The sequence below is a fragment of the Eptatretus burgeri genome, chromosome 7 (assembly GCF_056783735.1).
Source record: "Eptatretus burgeri isolate ZD-2024b chromosome 7, Ebu_testis_v1, whole genome shotgun sequence".
NCBI classification, from domain to species: Eukaryota; Metazoa; Chordata; class Myxini; order Myxiniformes; family Myxinidae; genus Eptatretus; species Eptatretus burgeri.
In genome coordinates this window covers 6,122,199-6,146,791 of record NC_140967.1, presented here as the reverse complement: position 1 = coordinate 6,146,791, position 24,593 = coordinate 6,122,199, and the positions used below count along the sequence as shown (strand labels likewise).

Genomic DNA, 24,593 nt, shown 5'->3' with positions numbered 1-24,593 from the left:
AAAATTAGATTTTTATTCTCAGACCTAGCTTTCACCACATAGACACATGGGTTATGAGCAAGGATGAGGGAGTTGAGTGGATAGAGGAAGGGGGAAAAAAATTTGTCGCAGGTTGTGACCCCAGTACGGTCATTCCTTTAAAAAATATATATATATATTGTTCTTCATTTTACTGCTGTTTAGTAATAAGCAGATATTTGATTTGTTAAGATCTAACCACTCATTTCCTATTTGTTGTGGTGTGTCTAACTGGATATTTGGGTGGAGAGAGAGGCGGAGTCCGAAGCAAGTGGGCTGAAAAGTGGTGAAGAAGGCGGAGTCAGCAACGAGTTGGTGAAGAATGTGGAGCCAGCAGGCGAATGGTTGAAGATGAATTCCAGGCCAGGACGAGCAAGATGAATCGACAGGACTGAGCGAGCAGGAACGACAACGACTACGACTGGATGACGACTCCTCCTGAATGACGATGACTACTACTCTCACCCCGCCTTTAATGGATCCGGTGGTGAGGGGCAGGGGTGATGACCCGAAGCAATGTATCGGGTGCTCTGGTTGGGCCCCGGCTAACACACGGGCCGGCTGCCATGACCGGAAGCGGCTCCACTTCACTTCCGGCCAGATGGTTCCAAGCTGTGAAATCGTCTCGCTCCGAGCACAGTGACATGAATCGCTTTGCACCAAACCCCGTGCCGTGCCCCAGCGACCCACGGTTGGCGCTGGTCAATGTGCCTGCTCCGTGGTGCACCACGCGGCCCAAGCGATCAGGCCGCACAGCATGCCTCTGCCTGGTAGCAGCTGCAGAGGCAGAGGTGCGGGAGGATCTCTGCCGTCCACGGTAGACATTTGTTGCCGTCGTAGTGAGCGAAGACAGATGGTAAGATGTTATTGTAACCTCATGCGCAGACCCGACCAAAGATATATGTTATTCGTGCCCCGTTCTGCATGATGATAAAGTATCACAGCTACACGCGAGTCCGCCCTTGTACACATGGTCAGCGCGCGGGTCTACCCGCCATCGAGCATGCCCAGTACGGTGCGCGCGGGTCCGCCATTAAGCACGTGACCAGCGCACGGGTCCGCCCGCCATCGAGCATGCCCCGTACAGTGCGATGATAAACCACCCCGGGGACGTGCGTGGTTCTGCCGCCCTGAACCGTGTCATGAATTCAGGGAAAAGATTGGAAGAGAGGATAGACACAAGTATTAAATGGAGATTCGGATTGGAAGGAGATAGATATAATTATTAGATGGGGATTTGGAAATGGGTTGGAAAGGGCGCGGCCGCGTGCGCTTTGCAAGTTGCCAGCATTTAGGGTGCAGTTTCTTCCATCTCCTCGGTACGTGTTCCGTGCAGCGTGGGCATCGTGTTGGGTGCGCTTTCTGTCCAGTGGGTGGAAATTACCGCTGCACGTACATTTGGCAGGCTGCGATTTCTGCAGAGGGGAGTCCGGCGTAATGCCTGCTGGGCCTTCGCTGAGGACCCATCTCACAGCGAAGGGCACACGTGGCAGGAATAAGAGTGGAAAAAAGAATAGGAATGGGTGCAGAGATTTAATCAGACATAGCTATGAAGTTTACACAACGCACTATCCCGTTGTCCCGCTGGACAAAAGTGAAGGGTCTGTCTGAACGTATATTGATGGAATAACTGTCTCGGGCCCCACTGTATGATGGTTGCTATTGCTTTGTAGAGATGTGGTTCTGGGAACCACAACAGTATCATTAATCGTTTAATTTTAGCTGTCTGGGTAAGCAGTTCTTACTCACATAAACACTCACAGATAGTGGAAAAGTGGCTGCAATGGCACGGGGAGAGTGCACCAAAATAATGGGTTGGAATGCGGACCGTCATTGGGGACCTAGTGGTGGAAACGAAGTGAGACAGAGGGGTAGGAGACACAAAACCACCCTAATGAGGAGGGGGGAACACACCTGACTTGCAGTTGTGGACCGACTGAAAGCACCTGCACATTAAGAGTGGATCAAAATGTCGGATGGAGGGGAACAGAAGGATGAAGGAGAGGAGGAAGATGAGGATGATGAGGAACAGCGAACACTGGAAGAAGAGCTGACAAACAAAATAGTGAAGATGAGATGGATACCATTCGGGGAAAGACCAAAACTATTTCAAAATAGAAAACAACTGACGGACAAAAATGCTAGTTGGGAGAACCAACAAAGCACAAGAGATTGGTACCAAAATCATCCCCATCAAAGGAGCTCAATACCGTGAGCAATACAACAGCACTGCTCAAACAAGAAAAAGTAACGGGAAAACAACACCGCAAGAAGAGCAAACCAGCCCATACAGACAGAGATCAGGCATCACCATGGAAACTGAGGCGAGAGACACAAAGGGGGCAACTGAGAAAATAAACGGGACAAATACCAAAATTTATAAGGGGAAATTGAAGCCCAAAGCTAATGAGAATCCAAAAAAAAAAAAAATCAAAATAATATTGGAAATAACGACTAGACCAAGAGGTAATGGTTGCTCAAGGAAACACGAAATAGATATGATCGCAAGAAAGATGAAAAAAGAAAAAACTATGACAAAGTCAACAAAGGGAGAAAACAAAACTGCATGTTTAAAAAAAAATAACTTGAAACGACTATATTGCGGACTAGGGAAACAATAGCAAATCGTATCAAATCCACCCGAGAAAGATAAGCTTGAAAATTTCTGGAAAGGAATCGATGAGGACCCAAAAGAACAAATAATTAATTAATTAATTTAAAAAAAATTAAAAAATATAAAAAGAGGTGGATTGTCGCAAAAACTTGGAGAAAAATAAAGATCAAAAGGAAATGCCTCCAGTGATATTGAATGAAGAAATAAAAAAATAATTAACCAACCAGCAAAAAATGCCAAACTTTCAAAACCCAGGGCCAGATGGAATTCCAAACTTCTGGCAAAAGCAACTAGAAACTCCACACAATCACTCCACTCGAGCATTCAACAAACTTCAACAAACAAACTTCGTCCAAGTGGACGACACCTTGCTTGGGTGAGTGGCTCAAAAGGTAACACCTTCCTCATCCCAAAATCTGAAGACACCCAACTACGTCACAAGCATAGACCACTAATCACTCTACTAATAACATCCAAACTTCTGATGGGAATCCTCACAGAAATTATACATCATCGTCGTACACAAGGTATGTTATGGAACGACAGACCACCTATGGTGAAACAAGGACCCACTCAAAAATTGCAACACAAGAAGAACCAAATTATCCACAGCATGGGTAGACTACACAAAGCTTTTGATGGTGTCCCACACTCATGGATGATAAAACGCATGCAATTGCACAAGATCAACCCCCAAATAATCAAACCGATAGAGAAAGCAATGGAGTTATGGAAAACCACATTGATGTTACAGAACTCGGAAGGAAAGATCAAAAACACCAGAAGTGAAGATAAGTCCAGGGATCTTCCAGGGAGACGGCCTTTCACCCCTCGTGTGTTGCCTGGCCCTGGACCCACTGAGCAAACTCATTAATGAGCAAGGACATGGATACATCCTGATGTCAAATTTTTAGCTCTTACATGAGCCTCAACATGGAAAAAAATAAATAAATAAAGAAAATGTACAAAGAAACAAAAAGTTGCAGCGACGACTTTACATGGAAGATTTCAAACTCTGCAAACGATGAAAAATTGGCAGAACAACTGAAATTAGTGAAAGGGTACTCCGACGACGTTCAAATGGGATTTGTCTGAGATACGTGCGCCAAATGCACATTCACACAACGACAGACAAACAAAAACAAGCAACTTAAAAACTGACAAATACAGCAATACAGGAGCTACACGAGAAAGCATCATACTAATGGGAGTAGAAGGCGGCCACCAAATATGTCTCAAACAAATGCGCAAAACAATAACCAAAGAATACCTGCGTACAACGAGGCTGATCCTGAAAAAAAAAAAATACCTTTCTCCAAGGAACAAAATCAAAGCCATTAAACCAACGTGCAATACCGGTACTCCAGTACAGCTGCGGAATAGTAAACCTGGCCACAATCACAAATTGATAAACTAGACATCAAAACAAGGAATCTCCTGACCATCCGCAAGTGTTTTACAAAAATCAATGCATCGCAAGAATACCTGCTGAGACGAAGAGGTCGCGGCCTGATGGAACTCGACCAAACGCACAGGATTACAAAAACACGATTGGCTGAGTATGCGAAAAGTACAACAGACTGCAGAATCCAATTTATATGCAAACATGAAGACAACAAACCACAAAAGGTATCCCTCACTCACCTCAGAAAATTTTTTTTCCAAAGACAGGTGCAAATACAAGATGTCATGCATGAAACCAAAACAGCAACAAAATACAGCCCCAACTATTGCGATAAAGACGAAAGAAAAATATAGTGAAATTTCAACAAATATCCAAAAAAAAAAACAACTGGGAGAACAACAAAAGAGCAGGGAGGTAAAAATAAAATGAAAGTTGGACAGATTGAGCGGACGCAGGCGGCTCGTTGGATGCTTCGAAGATGTCAGCTCAACTACGATGGAGAAGGAATCATAATAAATACCCAAGGCCAGGGACACTACATGAATGGCGACAAAAAAAATGGCAGGATTGAGTCAATCGGACAAATTCAGATTTTGCAAGATAGAATATAGAAAGTACGAGCCACCTCTGAACGGGATGTAAAAAAAAAAAAACCTCATGTCAGACCAACTGTATGGGTGACCCTCGTATCACGTGTTCTGATAACGAGTGTTCTGATAAATCCGCGCTGTTGCGAAAACTTCAACAATAACCACCGTGCTACGTCATTCTGAGTGTCGTTTACTCACAGCGGACATTTTTGCCACACTACGTCACCCAGTGCGAGTCGTCCACTCACAGCGGCCGAAACTACGCCGGTGAAGCGTATAACAAGTGACATTGGAGATAATGATAACGAGAAGAAGTCAAGATAGTCTCATTCATTGTGGGTGAAATTAAAAGTTTTACATTGGTATGACAGAGGTGAACGCAGCATTGATACTCAAAGAGATAGGACTTCGTAATTCCACAGTGAGAACCATTCGTGACAATCGTGATAAAATCCGTAAGAGCGTTCAAACAACAACAAATCTCAGAGTGACCAGAACTGCAACATCTCGGCCTGATGCTGTTGAGAAAATGGCGAAGATGCTGACCACGTGGATAGAGCATGCTCTTTTCTGGAATGGACACCCAAGAGAAGGCGAGGAGTTTGTTTGGTGATAAAACCAATGATCCGTGCCTTTTTCTGCCAGTCATGGGTGGTTCGAGCATTTCAAGAGTCACTACGTGTTCCACAATCTGAAGTTGACTGGGGAAGCTGCTGCTGCTGCTGCTGCTGCAGATCATGCTGCTGTCAAACAATTTCCATCCGTCTTCAAATCAGTGATTGTAGATGGGGGTTACACACCAAGCCAGGTGTTTAACATCAATCAAACTGGACTTTATTGGAAACGCATGCCCAGCCACACTTTCATCTCCATCAACTCTGGCTTAAGGCAGTGATTGAGTTCAGCCGTTTCACAGAGGCTGAAGTCAGCAAAGAAAGGCAACAGATTGTGGCCATGGCCCTGCAAGTGGGATTTGAGGAGGTCGACGAAGATGATGTTGAGGATTTGCTTCTCTCGCACAGGGAGGAGCTGAGCAATGAAGATCTTCTGGCTCTGGAAGAAGAGCGCATCAGACAGGAATCAGAATCAAGTCCTGAGGAGGTTTTGCCTGTTACAACCCTCATGACGAAGGTCATGGCTGAAGGTTTCAAGGTGGCCGGTGAAGCCGCGGCCATCTTTTGATGAACACGGTCGTGACTGCATGAGAAATTCCAAGGTGTGGAGGGAGGTGGAGAATGTCCTGAAATGTTTCAAGATCTACGAACAGGAAATTAAAGCAGCCACTCAAGTCTCCATTATGAAGTTCTTCAAAAAAATAAATAAATAAATAAATTCCAAGCGAATCGGCGACCGCACCGAATATTATACTCGCGTACAAGAAAGATAAAACGACATTGCTAATTGAGGCTTCTATACCAGGCGATTTTGGCCTAAACAATGCAGAAATCCTGAAAATGACCAAATATGAAGACTTCAAAAATGAAGTGAAAAGATCCTGGAATCCGAAGAGCACCGAAATTGTACCACTGATAATTGGAGCAATGGGAACGATGAAGAAGAACCTCAGAGATAATAAAAAATAGGACCGTCTGTCCTGGAGCTCACTGAGATTAGGAGCAACGGTCACTCAAACTCCCCGCAGACCCCCTCAGACCCCAAAAATTTTTAATGCCATGAACAAACTTTGGTACATCAAGCGTGATGAATGTTGTGGTCAAGTTTCATCAAAATGGTGTGCAGTTTCACAGGAGACATCAAATACCTATTTTTTTTGGGGGGGGGGTTCAATCCCCCACCCTCGTAACTCCTTAAAGAGTGCAGATTTTGATGCAATTGATACACTTTGTTACATTACGGGTGATGAAGGTTGTGCTCAAGTTTCATCGAAATTGTGTGTAATTTTGGAGAAGAAAGCAAATACCAATTTCGGGAGGGGAGGGGTCAAAAAAAACCCCGTATACCCCTTTAATGAGCGCAGATTTTGATGTAGTCAATACACCTTCATTTGGCATCAGATATGAAGTTTGTGGCCAAGTTTCATCAAAATCTTGTGTTTGGTTCAAGTGATAATGACTGAAGTGTTTATGGACTGACTGACTGCTCGATCACATAAGCTCACCTGACGAAAGACAAGGTGAGCGAAAAACCATCGCTGGGAATATTATGACAAACTAACTATATTTGGAGTCGATACAGGCTCAGTGACAATCCTCAATAGAGCACTCGGAACAAAACCTTGATAACAACAAAACTTCACAGCTTTGTCCATGAATCGTGACCCCCCTTATCAAACCGGACGTGGATACTTGGAGACCTGGGAGGACTCCGTTCCACCTTCTGAAACCTGCACATGGAGATTACCACACACATACACGACAATTCCCAGAGTTCCATCACACAATATTTCTCAACTCATCTTCATTTCCCAAATAGATATGAACACCACATTTCCATTATATATCACTTAACCGTTCATGTTCCCATCTGAACCCCCGATTCAAGATGCTTATAAACCCAGATTCAAATGCCATCTGCCATTCGTTTGCACATTGTCTGCTAATGTCCTCTCATTCATGTGAAAATGCACTGTTGTCAAGCGACGTCTTTTGCGTGCGATTTATGTACAAGCTCCTCCATGGATAAATGAATGCACGTAAAGCAGACCCCACGGTTCCTTTCACACTCTCATTTCCCCCTATTTTCCGTCTCGTTTAATCACCGGTGCATTTCCTGAAGCAAACTTCCATTCTGCTGTGGCCTGAATAGTTTCACAGTGGCGTCGTAACGCAAGGAAACGTCCGTTAAATATTCCATTCTGTCATCCCATTCGATTACAGCTTGGATTAGATCCGCTTCACGACAATGCCAGGCAATATTGTTGATGAGATTCGAGAATCAACACTTACTTGAGTCAAAAAGAAGTTTTGCGAAATGAAGTGCGAGCTTGTGAGATGGGACCATCTTCTGCAAACTCTAAAAGCAATTGGAACAACAAAGCAGAAAAGGACACAAGTGAGTCGAATAAGGACAAACAAAAAGTATTACAATTAGTCGCAAACTAATTTATGTGGAAATATGAAAAAAATCAAAAAAAAAAATCAAAGCGTACATTAAATTTGGTTTGAACCTCATGACCCGATTTGTTTTCTGCTAAAAAAAAAAAAAAATTGAAATTTTGGGAGTTAATTAATTACACCTCCAGAACAACTAAACATTACAACAATTTTGTGAAATAACTAAATCAATGAATAAAAATAAAAATTTTACAAATTCAAAGCTCTTGTGGTGATGGTAGCACTGCCATAATTTTTGAGGTGACGCGAACGTTCGGTGACTAAAACAAGGAGAAACATTCATCGCATGATTTTAAAGAGTACAGCATCTTTCGAGCAAGCGAAATATATATGTATATATATTGTTACGGTTGTGGAAATTCGCAAACCACCATTCAGGTTCCCCAGAGATCAGTTATTCCGATAAGTATGTGTTTCAGGTTAGGTTCCTCCACCGATGTATAACGGGTCTTGTTCGTGTGCCGGGCTGTGCATCTTTGAGTTAGCCATTATTCTTTTTCTATCTTTTATTTTCAACAAACAACATCCCCTCAACAACAAACTCTACAACCACGCCAGCCCCACCACAGCGCCATCAACATCGCGACACCATCACGCTTGCCTCAGCAACAGCGGCAAGATGCCGTCGACACGGACACGCCGCGCCGCCATAGGAGCCACATTCTCCAGCGTCCGTGTGCAAATGAGCCGTGAAGACGGCTGATTACCATAATCGGATCAAAACGGCCTTTGCCGTTAAGGGAACTGGCCAATCAGAGGTGAAAGGGGTGGAGCCAGCCTGAGGTGAAGGTTCAAGGGTGAAAGGGGGAAACGCCGGCTTCGGGTGGCGAAACCTACAGCGGCTTCACCCCTCGGGGCCATAAAAATGCGCGTTGGGACGCCGAGAGATCAGATCATTGGCGGGCGAGGAGATCGTTGGCGTGCAAGCAGTTCGATGGCGGTTCGTCGAGGAGAGCGGAGCACGAAGAGTCGGGCGCACCACCAGCCCCGACCAACCAAGCCCGCAGTTTGTCGAGGAGAGCGGAGAGCGGAGAGCGGAGCGTGGGGAGTCGGGCACGCCGCCAAGCCCCCGACCGACCAAGTCGCCATTCGAGCCGCTGCCACGTTGGCAATGGGCCAGCGAGACGGAGACCACAGAGTCGCCACCAAGGGGCGGCAAGGTAACCAGCCCGGTCTCTCGGAGCCCTCGGTCAACCAGGCTCCCGAGTTGGAAATAAAGGCTCGTGAGCCTTTTTCGTTCCTTGGGTTTTTGTGTGAAAGTCTGTGGCGCCTTGTCCTCCATTAAGTAGAACTGCCATAAGTACGTGCTTGTATAGAAACATAGAACTCGGCTGTAGGCTTTGCTCGTGTCTTGTCCCCATCCCCCCCATTGACTGCTTATGTGTTGAAAATAAATGCCCATTGTTTAAACGTCCACCTGCTCGTTTGCGTCATTTTCCTTTTATTGACTGCCATGGCACGTATCGGGAATTAACTGGCTAATTAAGCCGATAGAAGCGATAATCTTGTCCGACGGGATTTGGCGATATCAAACCGCTCGGCTATGCACACGGAACGGGCACGCTGAAGCGGCTCGTGTCCGTACAAGTTCCCGTCGAGGTATAAACTCTCGGTATTTTCTGTCCACGCGAATAGTTAGGTAGATCAACAATTCGGCGATTGACCCTGTAGCGCGTGGACAGAGTATTGACTAGTTTATGGTGCGTTAAGGCATCCGTGGCTGGTTTCCGGGGTTGGTCCGGAAAGCCACGACTGGATTGCGGCCTTCGGTGGGTGCGCGACTGCGATTTGGCTGAAGCGGTCATCCGCACGCCGAACGTGGCAGATATCTACAACAATATGTATATATATATATATATATATATATATATATATATATATATATATATATATATATATATATATATATATATATATATACATATACATATACATATACATATACATATACATATACATATACATATACATATATATATATATATATATATATATATATATATATATATATATATATATATATACATACGAGAAGGGCACTCGGTAGAGCGCATACCTCGACCAAGCAATGCCTGATCTATGAGAACATATCGAGCCCAATACATTTGAGATGTCGTGCTAAATATCGTTTTTGGCCCAATCTCTCAACGGTGAAGAGCAATTTGAGAAATTGATTCTCGTATTGAGATCCGGATTCAGATCTTTACCAAAATCGAATCAATTTGTCCTCGTCACACACAAAACCTGTCCAGAAAATTTCATCTGAATCCGTCCACAACTTTTTGAGATATCCTGCTCACAGACAGACAGACAGAAAGGGGGTGAAAACAACCACATTACCTCCACCACCAAAGGTGAAGAAGTGTTTCGGTTTCACTGTAATCACGGTACTAGTTAAACTAGATAGTTCAGAGAACACAACACCCCATGCAGTGTTCAAGTATGTAAAAGGAACGCCTTGCTGTTCACGGGGATTACATTCTTGAAAATCCTCATGAACCCCAAATCCACAAACTTCGGGGGAAATGGTGAAAACAGAGTTTGGGACTTCAACTTAAAAATCTGTCCAAACTGTACCCTCAATTTACATGTTTGTGTATTATTGTGCAATTTAGTTCCATGAATAAAAGTTCTTAAGAACACAAAATAACATAAATTTTGTTGCATTATTATTACGAGTGCGTGCCCGTACGTGCAAAAAAAATATATAAAAAGGAATTGTGACGCTAATCGTGACGTCATAGCACCGTGTCCTGTCATTGGTTTGGTAAATAAATGGCCGTAACTTGGGAACCACTTGTCCGATTAACATCAAACCTTGAAAAGGCACATACTCAGGGCCCCAGCAATATACCTGGCAAGTTTCAATTAGATCGGACCAGTGGTTGTCGAGAAACAGCGGTCTCACACACACACACACACACACACACACACACACACACACACACACACACACACACACACACACACACACACACACACACACACACACACACACACACACACACACACACACACACACACACACACACACACACACACACACACACACACACATTGCTGGAGTTATAGATAGATTATTTCATATGCAGCCTGTGGCTGCTGGTTGCATCATTGCTGGGAGTGCAGCTGTGCCATTGATGCAGTGCCCCCGTTTTCAGTAAGCTGGTGCTCATTTCGCCGAACTCGGAAGGATGACAGGCCTTGGATACCAGAGGAAGAGAGTTTGGTGAGCAGTACAGTGTGCTAGACCATCGCCACTCATGGCTCGCCGACTTCCTCTCCTGTCACAGCCAACGTGTCACCCTAAATGGAGACCTCTCATCACCTCTTCTTGTCCAGGCTGGAGTTCCTCAAGGTAGTTTTCTGGGCCCTGTTCTTTATCTGGTTTTCATCAATGATCTCTCCGACTGGAAAATCCTCTATATCTCTTTGCTGATGACTCCACCCTCTGCCGTACCATCTGTCATCCCTCAGACCGGCAAGCAGCAGCTTCTTCACTCACTGCAGATCTGGATAAAATCACAAACTGGTCCAACATGTGGAACATGTCTTTCAATCCGGACAAATCTCACTCTCACTATGTCTCTCCAAAAGGACCATTTGGAAACCCCCTCATCCACATTCTCAACAATCCTCTTGAAGAAGTCCTTTCTTTCAAGCTTCTGGGTCTCACTATCTGCCAAGACCTTTCCTGGGAAAACCACATTTCCAACCTGGCCACCAAAGCCAGTCACCGACTGGGAATCCTCCGTCGTGCAAAGTTCATCCTCGGCCCACCTCAGCTCCTAATCACATATAAAGCTTTCGTCCACAGCCTGATGGAGTACTGCTCTCCCCTCTGGGCTGGTGCTCCTGCCTCTCACCTTTCTCGACTTCACGCTGTGGAAACCAAGGCATTTAGGATCATTGGTATCTCTCATGATGAGGCTGAGTATTTGGGCCTCTCACACTCTCAGCGCACGCACGTCAGTGGTCTTCCTGTCTTCAACAGTCTCCTCTCTGGTCCCCCCCGCCCCCCCCCACAGCTGTGATATGTCGTCCCCCCATATTTCCACAGTATGCTCAAGGTCCAGTTGGAACCCTTTGCTGGTGAAGCTGCCAAAATCAAAAATCACTGCTCTCCTTCACCCTTTCATTCCTCTTTTTTTCCCCACCTTTGGAATAAATTCCCACACTCTCTTCAATCCCATTCTTCCCTCCAGGTCTTAAAAACAGATGGCCACCACCACCTATCTTCCCCCATCCAAAACCACAATGTTTTCTACCCCCGTTAATCCACTCCAAACCAACATCCTTCAAATTCCCTGTCTTCCTTCCTGAAAGTTCTCCGTTGTGTAAGGTCCTCAAAATCCCCGTAATGTCCATCTTGTATTCCCCATGATCCCCGCCCCCATCCCTCTCCCTTCCACAGATCCCCTAATGTCTCTGTTCCCCACTGTTTTATCCTTCCCTCTCCCACCCCCCATCTCCTGCCTTGTTATATGTTGCTGTGTATTAGCTCTCATACGAGCTTGACAATGTATACAAAAAAAGAAAGAAAAGATGTTTATTATAATGAAGGGTATAAACATAATAAGTGAAGATGAATTATTCAGCAGAGTATACAGTGAAAGAACCGGGGGCCAGAGAAGAGGAGAGTTAAGATGGCAGTCAGGCAGGGGTCATTTACTCAGACTAGTCGATGCATAGAAAGGTCTCTCTGGCAATGTCGTGGCAGCAGAAACAGTCGACAAGTTTCAGTTGGAATTAGATAGGTACCTGGAAGTTATGGAGATAGAGGGATGTAGGGATGTTGACAGGACTTTTCAGTATTGATAGGTATCAGTAGTATTCAGTACAGTATCAGTAGACACGTTGGCTTGAGCATTGATAGGTGATTGTGTGCATGTGTATGGAGTGCTGTTGGTGAGGGGGGAGGGGAGGGGTCTCATCAAGGGGTGTTGTGTGGTTGATGTGTTTTTCAGCCAAGCCCCCGCCCCCTCCCCAGGGGTCGAAAAAAAAATTAAAAAGCAGATATCCAAAAAATATTATTTAAATTTTCTTTAAAAAACAAAACAATGTTTTGCATTTTCTTATTTTGATCTGGTGTTGATAAATTGATGTGGTGTTGATGTAGAACAGGCATGATTGGCTGAATGGCCTACATCTTTCGGGAAGCAAGGAAAGCATGGAATTTGAAGGATGTGGGTTTTGGGTGGATTAAAGGGGGTAGAAAAGATCGAGGCTTTGGGTGGGGGAACATCGGAGATGGTGGTGAACAACTGTTTTGAAGACCTTGAGGGAGGAATGCGATTGAACAGAGTGAGTGAGTTTATTCCAAAGGCGGGAAAAAAGAGGAATGAAAGAGTGAAGGTGAGCAGCGATTCGTGATTTTGGTAAATTTAGCAGAAGAGGGTTGCTGGCAAACCTTGAGTGCCCTGTATAATGTGGGGGGAGGGGCCATATCACAGCAGCGGGTGGGGGGGGGCGAGACCGGAGAGGAGACGGTGGAAGACAGAAAGACCACCGACCTGCCTGTGGTGAGAGAGTGAGACGCCCAAGGACTCAGCCTCATCGCGGGAGATGACAATGATCCGAAATGCCTTGGTTTCCGCAGCGTGAAGCCGAAAAAGGTGAGAGTCAGGAGCACCAGCCCAAAGGGGAGAGCAGTACTCCATCAGACTGCGGAGGAAAGCTTTGTATGTGGTCAGGAGCTCGACGGAGGATTCCCAGTCGGCGACTGGCTTTGGAAACGAGGTTGGAAATATGGCTTTCCCAGAAAAGAACATGGCAGATAGTGAGACCCAGAAGCTTGAAAGAATGGACTTCTTCCAGAGGATTGTTGAGAAAGTGGATGGGGAGGGGGGATTCCCAACGGTCCTTTTGAAGAGAGAGAGTGAGAGTGTGAGATTTGTCTGGATTGAAAGACATGTTCCACGTGTTGGACCAGTTTGTGATGTTACCCAGATCTACAGTGAGCGAAGAAGCTGCTGCTTGCCGGTCTGAGGGATGACAGATGGTACGGCAGAGGGTGGAGTCATCAGCAAAGAGATAAAAAGGATTTTCCAGTCGGAGAGATCATTGATGAAAACCAGATAAAGAACAGGGCCCAGAACGCTGCCTTGAGGAACTCCAGCCTGGACAGGTAGAGGGGATGAGAGGTCTCCATTTAGGGTGACACGTTGGCTGTGACAGGAGAGGAAGTCGGCAAGCCATGAGTGGCGATGGTCTAGCACACTGTACTGCTCACCAAACTCTCATCCTCTGGTATCCAAGGCCATGTCGAAAGCATGTGATATGTCCAGGGATATGGCTCTGATTTCATGTCTGGCATTGTGTTCCTCCATCCATTGTTAGGAGAGCAGAAGCAGCATATCCAGGGTAGATTGACCTGGTCTGAAACTAAATTGATGATCGGAAATCAAACCATTGGAGAAGAGGAAGGATTTTATGTCTGAAGCAATGATGGATTCCATAACCTTGCTGATGATTGGGAGAAGGCTGATTGGTCTGGAGTTGCAGGGATCTGTTTTTGCACCTTTTTATGCAGGACAGTAATGTTTACTGATTTCCAAGCAGAAGGCAGATGACCTTAAGCAAATGAGAGGGTGAATAGAACAGAGAGAGTGAGCAAGAGCAGAGGAGCAGTTTTTTAGGACATGTGGGCTGATGCCGTCTGGACCGGTTGCAGAATCTGAGTCGAGGTTTGACAGCAAGCTCTCCACCTTGTCAGGAGAAAAGGACGCAGAGTCAAGGGACAGTTGGGTATGACTGGGTAAGGTGGGTACAGAAAGTGATGGATTTCAGACATAATTTTTCGATGCAGACACCGAGTTTAGGCATTAAGCTTTTTCACGTGCGGTATCAGCAGTGCGGCCATTTGAGGTAAGGGAGGGATGGAGGGGGAACATACACCAGAAATAGATTTGATTAAACGCCACCAGGATTTTGAGGAGGGAGAGAGGTTTGACAGTTTAGACTTGAGATGAGAAAGATGTTGTTTTCTGGCTCTCCTGAGGGTAGATACACACTTGTTCCAAGCTTTATGGAAGGAACTGAGATTGCCCTCAGTTGGGTTTGCTTTCCATGAGGCAAAGGCAAGTTGTTTCAGGACAACTGCCTCGCCACAAGCTTCAGTGAACCAAGGGTGTGAGGAAGGGTTGGACAACTGAAGACGAGAGGGGATAAATCTGTGCATGAGGGAGAGCAAGTTTCTTTGAAAGAATTCCCAGGAAGAGTTGATGTTGGAGAAAGTTGCGATAGGAGACCAGTCTGTAAGTGTGATGGCTGCTTGGAGACCCTGCCAGTCGGCTTGAGTGAAATGCCAGACTCGACGGCGGTGAGGTGGTTCTCTGATAACAGCCAGAGAGATGTCCACTTTGACAAGGACGTGGTCAGAAGAACCGATTGGACCGGAGGAAGAACAGCAGATATTTTCAGGGAAATTTGTAAATGTTCCGATTAATGTTCAAGATATAACATTAGATTTAAAAAGCCTGTTCCTTGATCACAAACTGATAAGAGACAGACAGACAGACAGAATGATGGACAGACATGAAGAAATATCTGAACCCCACTTTTCGCTTCACGTGTGTGGTGCAATTACCCTCACTGGAGGGGTTGGGGGTTGGGGTGGGGGCGGGGGGGGATGGGATACCAACAGCAGAGTTTAAGGACAAGAGAGAGACTTAGAAAAACAATGGATGTGGGGAGGAATGGGAGACAGAAAAGCATGCATGGCATGGACAATGTGGATAAAGAAGGAATCTCTCAGGAGGGGGGAAAAGAAAATAATTAAAATTTGTAATGAGGAGGGCTTGGGGCTGCGGAAGGGAGTGGGGTTGGGACATTAATGAGGGTAGAACAGATCATGGTCTTGGATTAGGGATGAAAATGTGAAAAGGATACCAGGAGATCTGTACCACCAACTACTGATGGTGGGAGAAGAGACACCCAATTTAACATCTATCCAATGGACGGAGCCCACATTGCAACACCAGGGCGACTGTTGGTTTTTGATGACTAAAGCAACAGACCGACACGACTGGTTGAAACGTCCCTTCAACCCTTCACCAAACATCTTGCGCAAAGAAATAAATTAACGGGATGAACAATTACTTGAAGTTAGCGATTTAGCATAATCCCAAGATGCGCCACAACAAGTCAACGTACCAAACCAGCATGAAATACATGAGGCGGTTTTGCCATTGCCTTCCCATCGGGGTGAGAATTTAAACCTGCAATGCACCGATTTATAATACAGAGATGCTCAGGCGGTTAAACTGACCTGGAACCCTCAACAACTGCTTAGCAAAAGGCAATAACAAACAATCACAATGCTGACAACAGGTGGACTTACACGGAGCACTTTGAGAATCTCTTCTGTCGAAGCATCGTGTCTCACAAGGAAGTCATACAGGTATACGTAGGCATTGGGATTTGAAGGAAATTTGCTGCTGTCTGTGTAGTCTTCTAAAACAACACGTGCTTCATCCAATTGTTCTTCAAATTCCAGCATCTGCAGGTGCGTCGTTTGAACACGACATTAAAGCACGTTTCATCGCGCAGTTGCGCTCAACAACAGACTTGCAGTGGAATACATAACACAGATATTTAGCCAAGAGTTTGTCAAATGCATCAAAACACAATCCAAGAGTTTGTATTAGTAACTAGCAGGGGTTACCCGGTGCTGCCCGGAGTGGAGCAGGGGAGTGGGTGGGGGAAACTTGCCCGGCAGGGTGAGCTTTTCTCTGCGGGGTTTTCGGGATGCGTTGGGCACTGAAAAGCTATGGAGTTATTAGACTCATGGTGGTGACCTTCTGCCTGCAGGCTGGTGGCAGCTATAAACTGTCATCTGTGTTTCATCGGCAGGGTGACTCGGTGCGTGTGCTGTTCGTCGGATGGACGTCAAACTGAGCGTTCTGTCTTTCGGAATGAGTTGGTGTCCTTCCCATAAAAAAAATCCCATGGTGTCCTTCCCGAAAAGTAGTCGAGCTATCGCTAGCACCATGAACAAATTCCAACCCTGACTTCCTGTGTGAGAATGGCGACACATCCAGGATTGTAACCCTAGCCATAGAATACTGCTTCAGCAGCACCGACACCCTCTGTAGAGCACAGCTCAACATCAGATTCATTAGAAGACAAACATGGAGTTGGTGGAATTCCTTTTCGTATCCCATCACAAACAAAGGGCTTATGAATGCAACGGCTGCCTCTGCCTCTGTTGACAGAGCATCGGTGTAGCTGAAGGATCATCCTGGGTAATGTTGGATAGTTTGCAAGGATTATCCTGGGTCGTTTGCCAATGCCTTCCCAACTGTTGGAGCAGGAATTTGGAATTTGGTCAGGGTGCCAGCGATAATTCAACTATTCTGCATCAAAAGGTTGGTGGTTTCTCTGTCTTATACCACCTTTCTGGTCTTGCACCCTTTGCTCTTTGTGTGCTTTGTCCCCCACCCCTCCCCCCCCATAGTTTCTGCAGGCCTCACAGTCCACCATTAAAGCCCTTATGGTGAAACTACCTCAATACAGTCACTGGATGTTACTGCTCACCTACACTCATTTGTGCGTCTTTTCCCCCACGTGTCTCAACTACCACATCCTCTTCAATCTCATTCTTCCCTCCAGGTATTCAAGACAGCTGTTCACCAACATCTAAGATCATCCCTGATCAAAAACCATGACCTTTTCTACCCTCTTAGCCCAACCCACATCCCTCCCATTCCAATTTTCCCTGTTTTCCTTCCTCGGAGTTTCCTTCTGCATCCATTTTATCCTTCCCATGCATGCATGTTTTGCGTCCTGTTTTTTGTCCGTTACACCCTGATTAGTTCACTGTACTAGCTCTTCGACGAGCCCAGACTGAGCACACAAAAATAAAATAAAAGTTGACATATTGATGAACATGCTGTTTGTCGACCGTCGATGACAATCCAATTTGGCGGCCATTGGATAGATTTCTGGCACCAATATATTTCTTGCCCAGGAAAATGTAGCGGTAGACATCGAAATCAATCTTCTACATGCTACATAACTTGGAAGTTAATACATATGAAGTTTCATGTTTTGTCACGCAAGCCAAATTTAAATTCAAAATGGTGGCCATCTGAGGTGTGAACCATGACGGACCCCACTTTGAGATGAATCTCTATGTAAAACTGCATTGTTGTGCCAAAATTGGTGCTTCCTTCACCAAATAAATTAAATTGTTTATCTGCTTGTCCAACATTTGGTGCTGGAGCAATATTTTGATTCACCAAGGACACCTCCAGAGCCAGTTTGTAACCATCTTTAATTCCAGTGGTTACTATAAGATTGAGAACTTTGTATATAACAAATAATAAAAACATTTTGAAAAATGCAAAAGGATGTGCAGATGTTACTCCAGAAAGTATGCAAACAAGATACTGATGGTCACAAGAAATGATCATGTGAAACCATCCATACATCTTCCTTTGAATAATGGTGGTCCCTACATCAGACACTGTGTGTGTTTATGATTATATATATATATATATATATATATATATATATATATATATATATATATATATATATATATATATATATATATATATATATATATATATATATATATATATATTGTTGTGGTTACCAAATTCGCAAACCACCATTCAGGTCCCTTAGGTGAGGTATTTCGGTAAATACATGTGTAGTTAGGCCCAAACCCGTTGTCTAGTGGGAATACATGTCATTTATGCGTGCTGCGACTCTTCAGGATAGCCGTTTTTCTTTTACTATCTTTAATTTGGACCAACCGCCATTGTTACCACCACCGACCACCACATCAACCACCCACCGCCACTACCTTCACGTCACACCTCGCAACCGTCGCATCGCCACCGCTCTTGCGCCGCTTGTGGGTACCGGTGTTGGACTCGTGCAGGGCGCGCGCCGAACAGCGTGTACAAAACCACGGATTTTCCACTTCAAAAACGGATCAAAAACGACACACGCCCACTTTTTGCCGTCCAATCGGTGAGCGAGGGGCGATTTGGCCCCGCCTCCAGGGCGTTGGAGGGCGATCGATATATGCAAATTTATGGATCAAAAAGCATTCACGCCCACTTTTTCTCGGGCCAATGGGGAGCGAGGTGAAAGGTCGAAGGGAGGGGGTCAAAGCTGAGAAGGCGAAGCCACGGGGCTTATAAAAGCGACCGCGTTCGTCAGTCAAGTCAGATGAGAGAGTTAAGACTTCGCGGGCGGTGGAGTTGGCAAGAAGGAGCTGGTCTTCGTGTGCGTTGGAGTCGGAGCGGAGGGGACGGAGCTGTGGAGAGGCGGCGAGGGCAGACGAGGGGGTGCTCGCGTCGTGCAGGGAGCTGCACCCCAGGGAGGCCGACAGCGCGACCTGGCCGAGGTGGAGACGCTCGTCGCGGGACTCGAGGCAGAGTAGGAATCCTCTATACCCCGAGCATCAGCAACCCCCTCCTGTTTCCCCCCGCGCTGAGATAGTGCGACCAAGGGGGCCCCTTTCCCACCCCCTACCAGACACTGCCCGCGAGGCCCGCGGAGTTGAGGCACCATCGCCGCTCCGCGTCTCATCACCAGACGGGTCGGCCCGACCCGGTCTCGGCCTCAGGCCCGCCTCATCCTTGAGGGTTCTCTATTCTTTTCCTTGGTTTTGGGTATGTGTTGTCGGCGCCGTCTGTGAAGTAAAATTGTATAAGTGTTGCCGTGTGCTCGGTAGTCGGATAGCTCTGCATTGTGTTTCTCTTTTATATTTGCTTTTTGTGTAATATTGTGTTTCTTCTCCTTTTACATGTGCTTTTGGTGTAATTGAATATGTGTGCTTTCCGTTCAGCGCGAATAAATGTGCTTTGTGTTGAACTGTTTCCCGCTTCGCTTCGTCTTTTCCTCCATTGAATCCTCATCTTGCTTCACGTAAAGGGTTGGTAGTGGGCTGAATACGCCCGATAATTAATCGAACCGTCGAGGTCGACGAATAACACCGCTCGGTTATCCCGATAGTACGGAACGGGTCGCTTAAGTGGCCCGTGTCCGAAGTCGACCTGCGGCGAGGTGCGATCGCCCGGTCTACCCTCTGTGTGGGTACTTAGGTAGGTCGAATTTGGCGAACGTTAGTCCGAGAGGGTCACGACTGGATTGTCCGTCCGGTGGGCGACGTGCCGCGATTCGAGTTACGTGGCCGTCAGCACGCCGGCGGGCGCGAATCCGCAACAATATATTTACGAATTTCGGTCCGCCCGGCGTGCGATCGGCCACATAACTTCAAATCGCGACCGCGTCGCCCACCGGAATGGACAATTCAGTCGTGACCCTCCTTGGAACTACCGCCAGGAGCTAGTCACGGGTGGGTCTTTCGACCTCATCACAATCGTGCCAATCGGCCACCCGCACAGGATAGGGTTGTTCGCCAAACTCGACCTACCTAAGTACCTGCGCAGGTAGTTAACCGGGCGATCGTACCTCGCCGCTGGTCGGCCGAGGACACGAACCGCTGAAGCGGTCCGTTCCGTGCTTCAGTGATAACCGAGCGGTGTTATCGCCGACCCCGACGGAAATAATTATTTACCGGGTGCTAACACCCTTCCACCAATTCCTCCCGTGATGCAAGATGGAACTTTCAAACAAGGGAAAGGACGCAACGAAACGGGGAACAGTTCGACAAGTACATTTATTGCACACGGATACATTTATGATACAAGCACATATGCAGTCAGGAATGCAAAACACTAGCATGCACGTATACAGAACAAAAGCAAAGCAAAGGGTGCTACGACCGTTTATAAGCAATTATGTACAGTCACTTATACGGTTTTACTTACGGGACTCGGCGACACAACACGCATTCAAAGAAAAAGCAAGAAAAGACCCCCTCATAGACAAGGGAGTCAGACTGGGTTCGTGGACCAAATGCGCGTGGAACCTGGATGAGCGGCCAGGTCCATGAGACCAAAAGTTCTTACCCGCGCCCTCGTGGCGCGATGGCGGGCAAGCCGCGATGTCAGCGTAGCTGCGCCTGGTTTCGTGCCCCTGGCGTAGTCAGTGAGCTCTCTCCGGCGCTCCCCGTCTGTCTTTCCCGTCGGCTTCAAGCTCCGTCTCCCGACTCGACTGCCCCGCCGACACTGCACTCGACTCGACTCGACTGCCCCGTCTCCCGATTCTCCAGACTGCCGACACCGACACACTGCAGACTTGACTGCCCCGTCTTCCGCTTCTCCAGACTGCCACTCCACCGACTCCAGACTTGGCTGCCGCAACCGACACACTTGACTGCCGACGCTCCTGCTGCCACACCGCTGCTGCCACTCCACTGCTCCCACTTGACTCTCACTTGACTGCCGAGCTGCACCGTGCTCGCACTTATATAGGCCGGGGGAGGGGCGTCTATGCAAATTTCTGGATCACAGCGGGTTTGGAGGCGGGGCGACACCACCCGATGCTCAGCCATTGGATGGAAGAAAAGTGGGCGTGGAGCATTCATGATCCGCTTTTCAAGGCGAAAGGAATGCATTCACAGCCCATGGCACGATGTGTGGTAGAAAGGCGAAGGTGGTGGGAGTTTGCTGCAGTGGTTTGGGAAGGGTGTTGGTGGTGGCGATTTGGTTGCTGGTGGGCGTCGTTTGAAAATGGCGGTGAAGCGATGTTTGCGGGGTGGAGTTGTGGAGGTAAAGAGGCGAAGGTGGTGGTGTTTGAGTTGTAGTTGTTTGGGAATGATGTTGGTGGTGGCGATTTGGTTGTTGGGGGATGATTGGTTCAAAATAATGATAGAGAAAAGAAAAACGGCTAACTCAAAGGATCGCAGCCCTGTGAACATGGAAATTCCCTTTAAACAACGGTGGGGAAATCTAACTACACAGATACTTATCGTCATAACTGATCTAAGGACCCTTTATGGTGTATTGCGAATTTCCACAGCCGTAACAATATACATATATATATATATATATATATATATATATATATATATATATATATATATATATATATATATATATATATATATTGTTGCGGATTCGCGCCCGCCGGCGTGCTGACGGCCACGTAACTCGAATCGCGGCACGTCGCCCACCGGACGGACAATCCAGTCGTGACCCTCTCGGACTAACGCCGGGAACCAGTCACGGGTGGACCTTTCGGTCTCACCGCGATCGAGCCAATCAGCCCCCGCGTGGGATAGGGTTGCTCGCCAAATTCGACCTACCTAAGTACCCACGCGGAGGGTAGACCGGGCGATCGCACCTCGCCGCAGGTCGACTTCGGACACGGGCCACTTAAGCGACCCGTTCCGTACTATCGGGATAACCGAGCGGTGTTATCGTCGACCTCGACGGTTCGATTAATTATCGGGCGTATTCAGCCCACTACCAACCCTTTACGTGAAGCAAGATGAGGATTCAATGAAAGAAATGACGAAGCGAAGCGGGAAACAGTTCAACACAAAGCACATTTATTCGCGATGAACGGAAAGCGCACATATACAATTCCACCAAAAGCACACAGAAAAGAAAAACACAATGCAATTTACACAAAAAGCAAATGCGACAATGCAGATCTACTACCGATTACGCGAGCACACGGCAACACTTATACAATTTTACTTCTCAGACGGCGCCGACAACACATACCCAAAACCAAGGAAAAGAATACCCTCAAGGATGAGGCGGGCCTGAGGCCGAGAACGGGTCGGGCCTACCCGTCTGGTGATGAGACGCGGAGCGGCGATGGTGCCTCAACTCCGCGGGCCTCGCGGACAGTGTCTGGTAGGGGGTGGGAAAGGGGCCCCCTTGGTCGCACTATCTCAGCGCGGGGGGAAACAGGAGGGGGTTGCTGATGCTCGGGGTATAGAGGATTCCTACTCTGCCTCGAGTCCCGCGACGAGCGTCTCCACCTCGGCCAGGTCGCGCTGTCGGCCTCCCTGGGGTGCAGCTCCCTGCACGACGCGAGCACCCCCTCGTCTGCCCTCGCCGCCTCTCCACAGCTCCGTCCCTCCGCTCCGACTCCAACGCACACGACGACGACCAGCTCCTTCTTGCTCCTTCTTCCCAACTCCACCGCCCGCGAAGTCTTAACTCCTTATTCTTTGACTGACGAACACGGTCGCTTTTATAAGCCCCGTGGCTTCGCTCTCTCAGCTTTGACCCCCTCCCTTCGACCTTTCACCTCGCTCCCCATTGGCCCGAGAAAAAGTGGGCGTGAATGCTTTTTGATCCATAAATTTGCATATATCGATCGCCCTCCAACGCCCTGGAGGCGGGGCCAAATCACCCCTCGCTCACCGATTGGACGGCACAAAAGTGGGCGTGTGTCGTTTTTGATCCGTTTTTGAAGCAGAAAATCCGTGGTTTTGTACACACTGTTCGGCGCGCGCCCTGCACGAGTCCAACACCGGTACCCACAAGCGGCGCAAGAACGGTGGCGATGCGACGGTTGCGAGGTGTGACGGGAAGGTCGTGGCGGTTGTGGTGAAGCGGCGTTGTGGTTGGTGGTTGATGTTGTGACTGGTGGTGGTAACAATGGCGGTTGGTCCAAAATAAAGATAGTAAAAGAAAAACGGCTATCCTGAAGAGTCGCAGCACGCATAAATGACATGTATTCCCACTAGACAACGGGTTTGGGCCTAACTACACATGTACTTACCGAGATATCTCACCTAAGGGACCTGAATGGTGGTTTGCGAATTTGGTAACCACAACAATATATATATATATATATATATATATATATATATATATATATATATATATATATATATATATATATATATATATATATATATATATATATACACAGTAATACCTTGACATACGAATGCACTAACTTACGAGTATTCCGAGTTATGAACTGTTGCTCGGACGATTTTTTGCTTTGTGTTATGAGTCTAGATCCGAGTTACGAGTGGAGCGAGCTTTGAGACACGTGCAGCCAAGCAAGCGAACACCCGCATCTCGCCCATCTCCCGCCACTCACTCGTTCAGTTCTCTTGGTTATCTCGTTGAGTAGGGTCGTACCGTAGTAATCTGCACTTAATTGCGACAACAAATTGTAGCAATTAAGTGTAACGGCAAAGGGAATAAAATAAAAAAATGTAAAAAAAAAAATTGTAGCAATTAAGTTTTGCGATAAAGTGTGATGAGACCTTCAAATCTCCTCCGCCACCACCTCCACCACTGCCGTCACATCCACCGCCACCTCCACCAGAATCTTCCGTAAGCCGAAGTCGTCTCATCTCCAAAGTAAATACACTTTATAAAACCAGTTTATTTATTTATATATATTCTATTTTATTAAGTTTTGTATTAATTATTTATTATTTATAAATACATTTCTCATTTTTAAAACTACGTAACAAAGAAATTAGGGTGTTTTTTGGGGGGGCTGGAACTGATTAATGGGATTTTAATTAATTTCAATTGGGAAAATTGTTTTGATGTACGAGCAAACCGAGTTACGAGCTCGGTCACAGAACGAATTAAACTCGTATGTCAAGGTATTACTGTATATGTTTATAACCACTGACTGACTGACTCACATCAAAGATCGGTACCTTCCGGGTGACATTGAAAGCTGAAATTTTGCATGCTGATGGACATCGAAGCCCGTACACCGGAAAATTTCACAAAATCAGACAACATACACATATGAAAATAATAATAAATAAAAAAACAAATGCAGGTGAGCGACCCGAGACAATGGGGAAGCAAGGTTCGTATACTTGCACAATGTGTAAGCACACCATGTAAGTATATCTATACGAATAAAAGATAGTGTGTGTGTGTGTGTGTGTGTGTGTGTGTGTGTGTGTGTGTGTGTGTGTGTGTGTGTGTGTGTGTGTGTGTGTGTGTGTGTGTGTGTGTGTGTGTGTGTGTATCACCATTCACTATTAACAGGAAATATTAAGAACTCAATACCTCTCACTCATCCAC

At 46.5% G+C, this 24,593-nt stretch overlaps 1 protein-coding gene across 4 annotated transcripts in view; it reads right to left on the bottom strand.

The window, feature by feature from the left end:
• The window catches only part of TAF1A (TATA-box binding protein associated factor, RNA polymerase I subunit A), a 50,542-nt gene that overhangs the window by 2,195 nt on the left and 23,754 nt on the right, over nt 1–24,593 (bottom strand). For all 4 annotated transcript variants that reach the window (XM_085887346.1, XM_085887350.1, XM_085887348.1 and 1 more), the window contains 2 exons: nt 16,043–16,201; nt 7,534–7,600 (listed from right to left, as the gene is read on the bottom strand). In XM_085887346.1, the coding sequence (XP_085743472.1) occupies nt 7,534–7,600; nt 16,043–16,201 (226 nt within the window). The remainder of the gene's footprint in view (nt 1–7,533; nt 7,601–16,042; nt 16,202–24,593) is intronic.